Source organism: Perca flavescens, chromosome 15 (assembly GCF_004354835.1).
Source record: "Perca flavescens isolate YP-PL-M2 chromosome 15, PFLA_1.0, whole genome shotgun sequence".
In the NCBI taxonomy this organism is placed as follows: domain Eukaryota; kingdom Metazoa; phylum Chordata; class Actinopteri; order Perciformes; family Percidae; genus Perca; species Perca flavescens.
Window position 1 is genome coordinate 22512466 of NC_041345.1, and position 14426 is coordinate 22526891.

At 43.5% G+C, this 14426-nt stretch overlaps 1 protein-coding gene across 2 annotated transcripts in view; it reads left to right on the forward strand.

Moving 5' to 3' along the window:
• Window positions 1–1475: 1475 nt before the first annotated feature.
• The window catches only part of LOC114570170 (RNA binding protein fox-1 homolog 3), a 157465-nt gene continuing 144514 nt past the window's right edge, over window positions 1476–14426 (forward strand). The window contains exon 1 of one of the 2 annotated variants that reach the window (XM_028600426.1): window positions 1476–1697. In XM_028600426.1, the coding sequence (XP_028456227.1) occupies window positions 1664–1697 (34 nt within the window). In that variant the 5' untranslated portion in view covers window positions 1476–1663. The remainder of the gene's footprint in view (window positions 1698–14426) is intronic. The other variant, XM_028600425.1, reaches the window with a different exon arrangement.

Below are 14426 nucleotides of genomic sequence, written 5' to 3' on the forward strand. Positions count from 1 at the left end.
AAGCAGGCAACTTGGGCATCCCTTTTAAAATCCTTGCTCCTTATGAGCGCTTTCCATCTTGGAAAAGCCACTTCAATAGTAACTTTGGTCTTTCCCTGTCGCTTTGTCATTTACATTCTCTTTTTAACTTCCTTGGCGACTCTGTTACGAGAATAGGTGTGATCCTCCATCTTCAACAGGCTTTCAAATCTGCCGGCAGTGAGTCGTGAGTAATCTTCTTCCCCCTCCCTGGCATTCGTCACCGTGCCACTGAGTGTAAAAGTGCAAAAGGCAGAGGTATGTCCCTCTTTGGCTAATGTATTTTAAAGATCAAAAGTACTCAATGCAAGAAAATCCTCACATTTTAGAAACTGGAAACACGTTCTTTATGTCGATCAACTAAGTGTTTAATGGTTTAATCATTTCAGCTGGACGTGTAGGCATTTATATTCTTGGGCAGTTTCATTTATAAAAAACATTGTATTTTATAAACTACATGTGTTTTGGGTGCAAAAATCTTAATGTGTAAAGTAACAAGTAACTAAAGCTGTCAGATGAATGTAGTGGAGTAAAAGGTACAATATTTCTCTCTGAAATGTAGCGGAGTAGAAGTAGGAAGTGGCATGTAAAGACAAGACTGAAGTAAAGTACAAGTACTTCAAATTTGTAATTAAGTACAGTACAGTACAGTGAGTAAATGTACTTAGTTACATTCCACCACTGATTGGTGCATGCATACAAATACAATGTAAAAATAGGAGCAACATAGCAATGGAGAGGAGGTTGTCACCTGAAAACCTCTTTTCTGTCCCCTCCTTTGCTCTTTGTTTAGTTTGTCACCTTTTCTACCTGTCAAAAGCAGTCATGGACTTACCCACAAGGCAATCTGTGCATATAAAAATAAGATACACTCAAACTAACAAGTTAAAGGAAGAGGTTTTCAGCTATAATACAAATCCCTCCACACTTGTTTTTTTGCTTTTGTATTTGCATGTAAGAGGCGAGGAAAATAATGACATTATAATAAACCAAACAAATAAAAACACAGAGGCAGAAACCAGAGGTGGACGAAGTGCTCAGATCTCCTGCATTCAAAATCTTACTTAAATAAAAGTACAAAAGTATTACCTTCAAAACATACATAAAGTACCAAAAGTAAAAGTGCTCATTATGCAAAATGGCCCATTTCAGAAAACAAAATATATCACAGGATTATAATTATGCCTACTGATGCATTAATATTGCATTACTATTAGTATCACTAATGTTGCAGCTGGTAAAGATGGGGTTAATTCCAGGTAGCTTAATCCTTAATACTAGATCATGATTTAACAGTTGATTTATATTTTGTAGTAATAATCTGAATCTGCCAAGTAACTAGTAACTAATGTTGTCAAATGTCAAATAGCGGTGTCACGGTTCTCCAAATTTACGATTCGATTTGACTCTCAAGGTTACAATTCGAGTACTTTTTTTTTCTTTTTCTTCCAGCTCTGACGCTCACAATAACAAGGGACACCTGAATGCACCGTGAGGTCCAGTCCGAGCCCGCACGTTTTACCTTAGTTGTTAGTTCGCATAACTCACGGGGAATGCAAAATGTTGTCACACCGGTGACTTCAGGGAAGCAGGAGGATTTTCACGTTCTGCGGTTTCTCCTGTTAACTCCGACTCGGCAGTGGCCATGGTGTCTGGAAAAGTGCAGCTGAAGGCTACCGGTAAGCTAATGTTAGCCTGTTTCATTAGCTGCATGCTACCGCCGGTAGCTATGCTGTGAGTGTAGTTTCCTTCTTCTTCGGACACGCGCAAGTAGGCTAGGAGAATTGCCGATATTGCTTTTGATTGCGATAATTGACATTAAAAGCTCATTTCGTTCGATTTTTGATTTAAAATCGTAATTGTGACACACCTATTGTCAAAGATATGCAGTCGAGCGAAAAGTACATTGGCTTCTAGGGCTGCAACTAACGATTATTTTCATAGTTGATTATTTTCTTGATTATTCGGTTAGTTGTTTGGTCTATAAAATGTCAAAAAAAAAAAAAAAAAGATCAGTGTTTCCCAAAAGCCCAAGATGTCTTGTTTTGTCCACAACTCAAAGATATTCAGTGTACTGTCACAGAGGAGAGAAGAAACTAGAACATATTCACATTTAAGAAGCTGGAATCAAAGAATTTTTACTTTTGTCTTAAAAAAATACTCAAACCGACTAATCGATTATCTAAATAGTTGGCGATTCATTTAAGAGTTGACAGCTAATCGATTAATCTTTGCAGCTCTATTGTCTTATAGTCAAGTGGAAGTATAAAGTTGCATAAAACGTACAAGTACTTTGGTACAGTACTAGTAAATGTACTTAGTTACATTCCACCACATGGTAGAAACCAGGACATCAGCAGTTGGAAAAAAAACATCACGATTGCGGACAGGAATTCACCAAATTACTACAAACTTGGGGTTTAATTATAGGCTCGCTCATTTTTGCCCCAGGAACCCAAATTCTATAATAAGGTTCTGGGATTTCTCAAAACTTCAACAGCATCCACAAAAGTTTCTTCCGCGTTAATTAAGGGACTAACCTATGCAGCACTGGACAGAAGAGTAGGATTAAGTCCTGCATTTGGTATGGAGCCCCATCATCTTTTGGGACTTTGGGGGTTCCGTAATTTAGAAGGAGCGGCATGTAATGTCAATAAAATGTCAACATTCATATCCTTCAGCAAAACAGATCACAGTGGATTGACCTGCCGGGACACTGGCTGTAGGGTAATACAGGGCTGGTTGTTGGGAGTATTTGCAGAGGTGGAAATATACATACACACACACATGTAAGCTCTGCGTTCACCTGGGGGGACATGTTGACGGGAGCTGACTCCTGATTGAGGGGCTGTCCCTCTCTCCCTTTGCAGATTTATGACTGAGAGGATTTGTGTCCAGTCCAACTTATCTTGCTGATAGACAGCCTTGTAGATTTCCTCAGAGTGGATTTATGTTCCATAGGCGCCAGCGTTGTTGCTGCTCTGCACCTCGCATATCCCCGTTTTACACTTTATTTGAACTTTACATTTCCACACGGCTGTGTCGTCATTGCTCTGAGTGGCTCTCAACCTCCAGCCATTTACTGGAAATGTAATTATTTATGCTCCAGCGTGGAGAAAAGATTTTATAAGCAGCCTCACATTTTTATCTAATTTTCCCCCTCGTCTCTGTTGATGGCCGATAATGGTGTTGGATTTCTAGCGCTTGCCATATATGGAATATTATTTTACTACATTATTTTAAAGTCAGTGTGATTTATGGGGCCCAGACTCAAGACGTGATGATCGTAATTAATCTGAACCGTCGTGAGAGGAAAAGGCCAACCGCTGGTCTGTACACGGCATATGGCTGTGCGATCTTATTCTCCCTGCACCACGTCTCACTTCTTTCACCTGAATCAGCACGTTTGGCTTCTTTGTGCAAAGGGTGCTCCGCCAGAATCCAGTCATCGAGGCATCACTCATTAACCCACATGTCTGTTTGCCCATACGGTTCAAAAGGTGTTATCCCAAAAACATATAGGCTACTCCATTCGTTCTACCCACAGCAGGAAAATAATGCACTTTTTGGATTCAATTTAAAAAAAAAAAAAAAAAAAAAAAACACATCTTGTATCACTCCTTATTGTAGACATTGTTTGGCGGGAAACAGACAGGGTCCTATTTGTAGCTTGCATGCCCCAGATGGAGGGACTGGCTCATGTGTTGACCTCCTCATACCGAGCACATTTGCAGAAATAAAACTCATCTGAGCGTCAGACTGGCAGACAAAGGAGACCCTAGTAGCTGGAGAGCTGGAAAGACAGAGAAAATTCTGAGTAATATTGATCTTAGTTAATTAGATTCCTATCTAGTCTCTCGGGACTGGTGTTCCGGCAACACATTTTAGAGTGAAGAAAGTGGCTGAGAGATATACCAGTATATGAACTCAGTTAATTTAATTTCAAAGCCCCGAGTACAAAATGTGATTTGATTATTGGGAATATTTTTCATGTCTAATTACAATTTCTCTTTTCTCCCCTAAAGTTTATCTAAACTTTTTTTTTATGTCTCAGTGAATCCTAATGAATCTCAGTCCTTGTTTAGAACTAATGACCAAGTGTTTATCTCCCCACCCCAGCCCACCACCACCAAATTCCTCCCCATGCAGTTCAGTAATTTAATATGTAGTGCAGAAAAATGGATTGGAAATTGAACACCGATATTGTTAGTTTCTCCACTCATTGAAACTAAATTAATTTGCACATTGAATCCCTAATTAGAAAGTATTTTATTTCACTTTTACCTCGAGTTGACGCTTGTGCAATAAAATATGATAGTATAAAGGTAGGTCCAATTATCATTTGATTATCATTCGATGCATCTAGTAAAACCTTAGCAGCTTCCTTTGAAATGCAACATAAGAAGCATGATGTATGATTTTAACCGTCCTTGTCTTCAGTTTTGTCAGTAGATTGCAGTGTTGTGGTTTCGCTGTGTTTTCGCCCTGTGCTATTTCTTCTCTTGACACTGTGTGTGTGTGTGTGTGTGTGTGTGTGTGTGTGTGTGTGTGTGTGTGTGTGTGTGTGTGTGTGTGTGTGTGTGTGTGTGTGTGTGATGACAAGGGGGAGGCGTCATGTTGGGAAGCGGCGGCCTGACGTCCCCGGGCCACACACCAGGTCACCGGCTTTAATGGCTGATCTGTTTGTCATAATAGCTTTTAAAAGGTCACGTGTTGATTAAAATGACTGATGGTTAAAAGCACCCGTTTGGTCACACACACACACACACACACACACACACACACACACACACACACACACACGCATATCCGCAGGTCATGTCCAAAAGTCTATAGTACCATTTGTTATGGATGTACGCAAAGACGGCCGCAGATAGATGAATTAGTGGAGTAGGTCAGGCAAATATATGAAAAGCTCCACACTCTGTTGAATTATCGTCACATTCTGCTTGTGTCACTCGGTACAGCGAGCGTGCATGTGAGGGATTTCTTAGTAATATGGTCCAAACCCGAGATACAGTACAAGCAGAAGAAGAGAGACGTGTAGCATTAGCACTCGCTGAAAAGGATTATCCATGTATTCTCCTCACACTTGTCACCATTTATCTCTTACATGTTATTTTCGCGCTGCTCTGGCCCTCTCCTACCAGATTCTGGCTTTGCTGCAAGGCAATTGCTCCCTTGCATTGCTGGGGAATTCATTGCACTGCTCTGCTAGAGATCCAAATGTATTACTATGAGGCTGCTGTGAGTGGCTGGCTGTATGGGGACGTACCTGTGTCTCACTTAAACCCACCACCCCCAGCCCCTCTTTTCCTGAGCAGCTCCCCGCCCCCAGGCATCTCGTTGTATGGGGGCTATAATTGTTGCTGTAAATTCTGCCGCTCCCGTACGCCCCTGTCTTAACCGCCCATTACACATGGTTCACTACGGCCCTTGTTGATTGCGGCTGTCAAGAAGGGCAGATTTATGCACTCTGGCTTGGAGATGGAGGGATGGAAGGGAGGAGTGAGAGAAGGGTGATTAGAGGGAGGCGGGTTTATCAGGTGAGCCCGCGCTTGACCCCTCCTCCAGCCCCGGTTTATCCTCGCTGGCGTAGGTGGAGATGAGTGAGGCTGATCAGCCAAAGCAGTCCGGCATAGCAGGACTTGGTCCAAGCCTGCGAGATGGAGGGAGAAACAAGTGCTCTAAAGTGGGCTGGTGATGAGATCTAGGCCTGATCCGTTGAGCTTTTGTTGTGCTGTTCACACACACACACACACGCACACACACATGCACATGCACACACACACACACACACACACTCTCTCAGCCCTCGGCCAGCCTCTCAGACACTGTCCTTTCTCAGAAAACACCACTTGTGTAACAAAGGCTGCTAATCTGTTGAGTACAGCAGCGAGCCCAGTGTGGGGGGAAACTTCCTCAGCCCATCACAGTCCGCTGTGGTCACACTCTAATCCACTGAGCCATCACAGCACTAAAATAAACCATTATGGGCTGATAGGTCCTCGCTCAGCTCTGCTCTGTGCCACTATGTTGTTATAAATCAATAGAAAGCTAATCAAACACAACAACGGATTTATTGTAAAAGTATAAGTGAAAATTATCAAATAGTTGTTGGTTAAAATGAGCATAAAAAATGAAAATTACACACAGTTGATACTCTAGTAAACATTATTTCATGCTGTGTGTCATTGTTATGCAACAAAAGATGCTGATCATCTTTACTTGTGTTCTATTTTACCCTGTCCTGTTGTGTCTTGATGTATCTCCCCACTCTACTTTGTCCCACTAGTGTCTTTTAAACGGATCCGTCCACAGCTGCTGTTTGTTAGATAGTGATAGATAGTGCTTGTTGCCCAGTTGGCAGCATTACTGTAATGCAGCTAAACGTGCACAAGTCTCTAAGTGGTCCCTAAGTTGTCCTGCGGGATGATGGGATGCCATAGCAGCAGCAGTAATGGAATTACAGGAAAGACCCTGCCCTGGTCGCACTGGTGAAAGGTAACAAATGGAGGATGAGATGGAGTGAGGGGGAGAGGCAGAGCCAGAGCTAACAGACCAATCTACACTATGGCACTTATGGAATTACCCAGTTCACCTTCTTTAGACCAAGGAATCAATGGCACTCATTAATAATTCACAGTCTTAGGAGGGAACCATAACTGTCATAAATGGTAATTTTGTTTGATCATTACAATCCTTTTCATTGGGATAAACAGACAACATTATTCATCAGCAGCACATAAGTATAAATATTCATGACACACACACACATTATGTATACAGCATAGCAAGCGACCTGCAGACGAAGAAAAAAAAGAAATTGATGCGATTTCCCCTGCATGATGAAATAATTTACAGAATTGATTAAGATCAAGGCTAATATTTACGAGGCATATATGCACCCGAGCCCTGCTCTGTCATGTGCTAGATGGATGATAAGCGTCACGGCAACATCAGAGGAAGTCGCAGGGAATTCTGAGGCGCTGTCCGCGAACACCGTTCCCTTGCGTGCATCGCCACAATATGTCACCGTCATTTCATTAGCCTCCGAGAGGATCAAGTCTGAACCACTTTGAATTTTTATTTATAGGTCCATTGCTTCCTTCGTATCATCGAAAACACAATCACAGTTACTGCTGCAATCCATATCTCTCTGTTGTGTCTAAAATAAGGGCTATGATATTAGATTGCGACGACGGGCGGCTTTGCTTATGAGCCCGAATAAACAGATGGGCTATTACAGATACAGAGACTGAAGCAAATTGAGGTCATCGAGCAGGTCTTGTGAATAGTGCGTTCAAGACGTCGGGTGTCGGTGTAAAGCAGGGAGGAAAGAGTTTTGTTTAAGAGGTGTCTTTGGCGCAAATGTATTCAGCGCATATGGAAGAGGACGGGCCTCTGGGCACAGACAGCCGTCAATGGGCAGGGATAATTTGATGAATGCGTTCCCCACTCTCCCACCACTCCCCACCACCCCACCACCCCACCCCTCTATAACCAGATTTCTTGTTCTCTGGCTTCATTTTTGTCTCTCCGATGAAGTGAGAGTGGTGGAATTTGCTACATTTTGTATTCATGCTGGCTCGTCTCGTCTGTGTGACCGCAGGGCCGTGTGACTTCGTAAAAAAAAAAAAAAAAAAAAAAAACGCACAAAAACGGAATCTCTGTGATCAGCCTCCCTCCAGCGCTGTTTCTCCTCTTTGAGCTTGCGTTGCTCAACATGGGTGTTAAGGAAAGGAAGGAGGGGGAGTATGTGTAATGTATGTGCATGCGTGTGGCTGTGTCTAAAATGTAAATGATGAGCTGTCATTACAGTCCGTGCATCACGCAGACAAAGCAGGTTTTGTCTTTCAGCTGTTTCTATCTTCAGCCAAAGGATCTGATCTTAGCTTTGTTTTCCTTTTTTCCTCACAAGTGTGTCAGTGCGTGTACAGGATGTGTGGGAGCAGCCGCTGAATGCATGCTAGTCACCACCGGGGAGCGATTTAAGAGCCTTTTATAGAGATAGATCCGTCCGGTTTACTGGGCTGAAGCTGGCTACCAAGAATTGTGACAGACATGTGCCTGCTAGACCTCATACATAAACCACTGGGGTGTTTGTATGCGGTCGTGTATGTATGTGTGTGTTGTCGGAGATAGCAATAGCTGTTGTATCTCCGCTCACGTGCCTTGCCTTCAATTGCCCAATCAGTCAGTGGAACCCTTCAGACAGTCTCCTCTTAATAAGGAAGCTTCCAGCCCAATTCCCACAGATAGCCTAAGTAAATCAAACTGGTGAGGAGGAGAGGAGAGCCTCTTCAATCAGGCTCTAGAGAATGGAGCCTGGGCAACTCTGGCACTCCAGACAATAAGAGAGAGGGAGGGAGAGAGAGAGGAGGACATACAGTGATATTCCGGTATGGTGATGACTATGCTCAGAGTGAGGTATACTATTCATCTGGCCTCAGCCATCTTCTCAGAGCTGCATCTCTGCACCCTCAGGTCCTTTACACTCTGCATCCGTAAAATATTTCCCATTGTAATTCATGTTATGCCGCGACAGCCTGGATTTTTGGTACAGGCTCGCAAGTGCCCCACACACACACACACACACACACACACACACACACCCCCCATCCGCAACCTCCTCCTCCTTCATCCACCCCGCTTGCAGCGTTATGATACAGTCGTCATGGCGAGCTGAGCGAGCCATAATACCATGTTTTGTATTCAACCCCGATAGCAGCCATTTCAGCAAAGCCACAAACCAGGGGCCCCAGCTTGCACGTTGGTCAGGGTTCAGGTTGGACCATTCGGAGCAGTCCCACGTCGGCAATTTGGGGCAAGAGCGCTCCAGGCCACATGCGCCTTGTCCGTCCATCACAGGTCGAAAGGGAACGGGAGGAAAAGAGGGAGCCGGGCGAAGGGGAGGAGGGGGACAGGCTGAAGTTGAAAGGCGAGGCCCTGGCATCTGCATCAGGCCAGGCCAGCAGATGTGGCGATCCTGGTCTATTTGAGCTAAAGTGATGATTAAGGGATCATGGCCCTTAAATAGACAATCCTGTTTACCCAGTTTAGGGCTGCAATCAATCCGCCACTCGCCAGATTAATTGAGACGCTTCTGATTGATTTTCTTTTTTTTCCTTTTTTCTTCTTCACCCTCCTCATCCTCCTCCTCCTTTTACTCCTGTTCGGCCTTCCCATCAATGACTTCTCAAACTGCCAGGCCATAATTCATGAGAGGGGGCTGCAGGGAGTGGAGTGAGGACTGGGCTTAGTGCATAGGTAAGTGCATGTAAAAAAATGTATGACATCACGTCACTGCCTGCCTACGGTGCTGTACATGTGTGCCTTAACAGTGACGTTGACTTGAGTGATGTGATCTTTTGGTTGACACACTCGTGGAAATACATTGAGCTATTTCTTTGACCTCAGTGCCCATTTCACTGTAACCTTCCTATTTTTATTTCTTTATTCTGGCCCGTATGCACTTCCTTTTACCTCATTACTTAAATGTGTGATGGTATAGGAAATGTCATAAGATATGTTAGGGTGAGGACATCTCTCTACCGTCCCACCTGTAACGATCCTCATTAGTGACCGAGGAGGCATCAGTTAATTAGGCCAAAGGGATGAACTTTGCACACACAGATCCGTGGCACCAGCTGATAACCGCATCAAGATGTGAGAGCCTCTTTCCTCTGGAAAAGAGGTGAGAGGCGAAAGGCTTTCTTTCTCGGCACTCACTGTTTGTTTTTGTTTTTTTCCTATATGAGAAAAAAAAAACACTTGAATGGTCACGTGTGCTCTTATATGTTTGACGTATGCCTACGCACATTTAATTGACTGTGAATAAACTGTCTGTATATTTATTTATTTATTTGTGTTGATCGGAGAATGATGGGAAGCAAGGTGATCACGATTGAACTCTTCAGCAGCAGGTCTCCTTCATGTGAGACAGTGTGTGTCAGCCATCACTACCATCTGTCAGCACAGAGAATCTTTAAAGACTCTCCTCTGCACTTTGCCTTCAGGGCAAACTCATTTCTCATGTTGCTACCCTTCCACCATCACTCCACCACCCCACCCCACCCCACACACACACACACACACACACACACACCCCAACCCCAGCTTCCAATAAGCAAAAGAAAAACAAAAGCTGGAAAACAAGGCAATGAGGGTATCAGTTTTGGCAGTGCCTTCTGAGCGCTCACTCTCACAGAGGCAGATTTGTCAGGCTTTGCGAGGCTGCTCCTTGACAGCTTAAGCACAGCCGCTACCTCACTGTGAATTTTCTGTAACGTTGTGTGTAAAGTAGCCATAGATCATCTCCGAATCCCTTTTTCTCTGGGTCAGCGTGATGAAGCAACACGGATGATTGCATGAGCGTGTTATGTTAATCACGGCGGTAATGCAGTTTGCCTGTTGGTGATACTTTATTGAATGTGACAGCGAACATCAACAGGGACAAGATGACATGTAGTTAGCCATACGCATAGTGTTTTAAAAAACAAAATGAGCGTCCTTGGATCGATCCCTCTTTGCTTGTCACCAGGATAATAAAAAGAATTGGCCATGTACAACCACAGTTTGGTTTGTGGTACGTAAGCTAATAAAAGAAACCTATTTTTACAGTCACAGTTTGGACTTGCGTTGCGGTGAGTAAACCGCTCAAAGCATGTGCATGCGTGCCACATGATGGTGCACGCTACGTACATGTATAAAAAGCATTTTAAATATGGATCTCTCAGATGAGACCTGCAGGTGTGCAAGCAAGGTGCTTTGTGGAAGCACGGCACTTCCTCCTTCTGTCTTGTGCTCTAATTTGATTACAGACTGATTAAACCCTCCCTAATGCAGTCAGAGCTACGGCATGCTAATGTAATAAAATCACTTACAGCTAAAACAGGTTAGCTTAATTGGCAGGAGGCACGATGCTGGGATTTGCATTAAATTATTTATTTGCTTAGCAGACGCCCTTATGCAGGGCAACTCTCAATTCCATTATACACATTAGCCATTTGCGCAGCCAATTTAGCTTGAGCACCTCGTTCAAGGATAGAACAACAAGTGTCGAACCCCCCCGTCCCCCCTCCGCTGCCACTACTCCAACCATCCACAAACCACACCACCTACCACCCTCCATTTTGTGTGGTTGAAGATCATCAAGAGAACAGGAAGTGGTTCCTGGATTGGAGGCCACAATTGACACATTGTCAAAGTATTTTGTTGTTGTTGTTGTTGTCCTCCAGCAATCCAGCATGTTCACTCAGTGTCTGGAGTTAAACATAAACAGTACACGCCAACATTAGTGCACTGTCCCGGTCAGTCCACTGAAAGTCAAAACGTAATTGAGCTGCTCCATTAGCACTGGGATCAAACAGATGGTGCCCCCGTTCTTTTATTCGCCCATTTATGTGGGCATGTCATTCTTCCAAGTGTAAAAAAAAAAAAAAAAATAGATGGAATGAGGTGATGGAATGTTTGCATACGTGTGTGTGTGTGGTGGGGGATGGGGGTGCTCAGGGATAACTGTGGGTGCCTGCACACTCCCACCTGTTAACTAATCTTTCAGCTTGGTCTGGCAGCACGATCATCTCTTCCAACAGCCTAATGGCTAACCTAGTTATCAGACTAACTGTACACAACACAACAATTGGCATCTACACTTAAACGAATGAATTGGGTATGACACCTACCATAGATTAGGTTACACCAAATTTGAAACTTAAATTCTTTACGGAGCAGATTCATTTTGAGTTACTACACATTTTAAATTACCACCGTAACCACATAATATCTTCACCGTGTCCAAAAAAACTATCGTTTTTTTTTTTTTTTTTATATCTGTAAGTCATATGTGCTATTGAAAGTATAAACAAAACACATCTTTCTTCCTTTTTTTTTATCATATGACAAAAACCACCCAGTGACGTATCACACTTAGTAACTGTGTTGATGAGAATCCATTTCTGATGAAGCAACACTTGCCAAGGTTTATATTTGGCTTTGCGCATTCAATTTGCTTTACATTTAATACAGTGTCTTTCACCCAGTAACGGAACTGGCTGCCTGCCACAGAGGCTTTTGATTGGAATTGAATGCACAGTCATTTTCTCTAATATAAATCAATACTCCCCAAACCTGCCACCACACATTTTAGATGCTCACTATTGCTCAATTGCAGTTCGGAGCACTAGTGAAACGGTCAAATGCTTGACACATTTTTTTGCAGCGAGATTAGTCTGTTTTTGAAATCTTGGAAAACAAATCACTTAGGAACCACTCAGACTTAATCATATTACCTTTGCTAAGTAAGAAGTTTCAGATCCCTTCTTCCTCCCAAACTTCTGAAATGTCTCCCCCCCCCCCCCCCCCCCCCCCGGTTTGTGTCGACTATTGTTCAGTGTCATTACACGTTTCCTTTAATTCCCTGCGTTTACACTCCTGTTTGAAATGCGATGTGGGTCAACTGGCTGTATTGGTTTTTAAAAAAGGCGTGCATTACAAAGTGAAACAGTTGACCAAATGATTAGACACTAGATCCCCAGCTGCGCTGCATGCGTTTCTCTCCATTCTTTCCTTCTGTTTTCTTTGTTGTTTTTTTTTTCCCCCTACAACAGCAGTATTGTTTGCATTAAGGGCCTGGCTGGAGTAAATGGAGCTGTTTTCAATTAGTTTTCAAAGTGCTTATCCCATTAAAGGTAATGACTTATTGATTTAACGACAGTGGCGCTTTTGGTGTGAAACACGGTGCTATTATGACTCTCTCCTCTGTTGTTTGAAAGGGGCCAGCGATACCGAGCGTCGGGTGAACGCCTTCAGTCTCAGCCTTCCCGTGACCATGGCGCTTGTTGTTTTTGCAGCGGTCCCCGGGTCATTATTGAGTGGCATAAGTAACTCTGTGCTCGCGGGGCGGAGCAGGTGATTTTTATTATTTTTTTTCCTCCTCCTGGCCTTTTGCCAGCGGTGTCAGCTGGGATCCAAGAGCCATCACAGAGGTGGGAGAGCCTGATGTCATTGTCAATGTTCCTGTGCGTCCCGCAAACCGCAGTGCAGAGGAGGCGATGGTAAGGCCCCGTGCAAGCTAATGTGCCCGCTGCCTCCCCGTGGGTTCCACTTTGCCATGCAGCCATATGGCCGCGCTCCTCCCCTCAGTAATCCCTCACTGGTGTCAGCATCCAACCCAGGAGGGCCACACTTTTGTGTTCTCTCCTTCTCACTCTCCCACTCTGTCTTTCCCTTTCTCTTTTCCCTCAGATTATTTTGTTGTTGTTCCACACAGGTTTTTTTTTTATTTTTTGTTCTTCCTTCTTTGGCATTCTGTGTATCTCCCTCTTGAACTCCTTTTGTTTTACGTCTCATTCTGTCAGCATGCTAAAGGTTGAAAAGTTGTTTTTCAACCTTGACAGAAGTTTCATAGCCCAAACAGCTCATTGGTACAGTAATATGCATCCCGCTGGGATAATTGGCTTTCACTTATAACTCATCATTGCTAAACGCTAATGTACTGTGTGTCCTCGGTATCGTCAAAAAACCTGGCGTCAGTTAAAGGCTGACATTATATCTTGAATTGCTATTATGACTCCTTTAAATATTCTCTGCTATCCTTCTATACTTACACAGACTCGGTCATCCACATTCTGATTTCTTATCGCTAATTGAGCTCAACAGCAGTCGTATCGCTGCTGTGAGGGATAACCAGGAGCAATCTGAGTTAGCTTCCTTGTTCCACTGATTTCTTTTCTGCTGGAGTATGGATATGTACTGGACCAGGAGCAAGATGCGCAGTTGCTGACAGTCGCTGTTTCAAGTAATGAGACAAGTGATAAGTCAGCCTGCGACCTTGTCTTATTCCCTTTTGCTTTCTCTCTCCCATTTCAATCTGAGATATGCACACCTGCTGGGCCGAGCACAGTTATATCTTCATCCTCCACTGTAGTAAGTTCTGCTTTAACAACCGAAATAAACAATAACAGCTGGACTTGAGTGCTAAAACAATTACTGCAGATGATTCATTAGCACATTAATTAAAATCATTGCTATTTAATTAATGAATTAATCACAAATCATCCCAGGTTTACTACACTACATGGCCAAAAGAATGCGCTCACCCAAACACCCCAGCCATATGGTATATGCCATTGTTGAACATGTCATCCCCGAATCGTGGGCATTAATCTCTTGCTATTACAGCCACCACTCGTATGGTTTCAGGCTTTCCACCAGGTGTTTGAACCTGGCTGCAGGGATTTGCTCCCATTCAGCCACAAGAGCATTAGGCAAGGCAGCATTATATACAGTATGTAGCACATTTTAGCAACAAGGCAATTCAAAGTGCATCAGTGAGGTCCAACACTGATGTTTGGTGATAAGGTCTCGGAACCCATTGGCTATTATCTGACGAACATTTAGTCTTT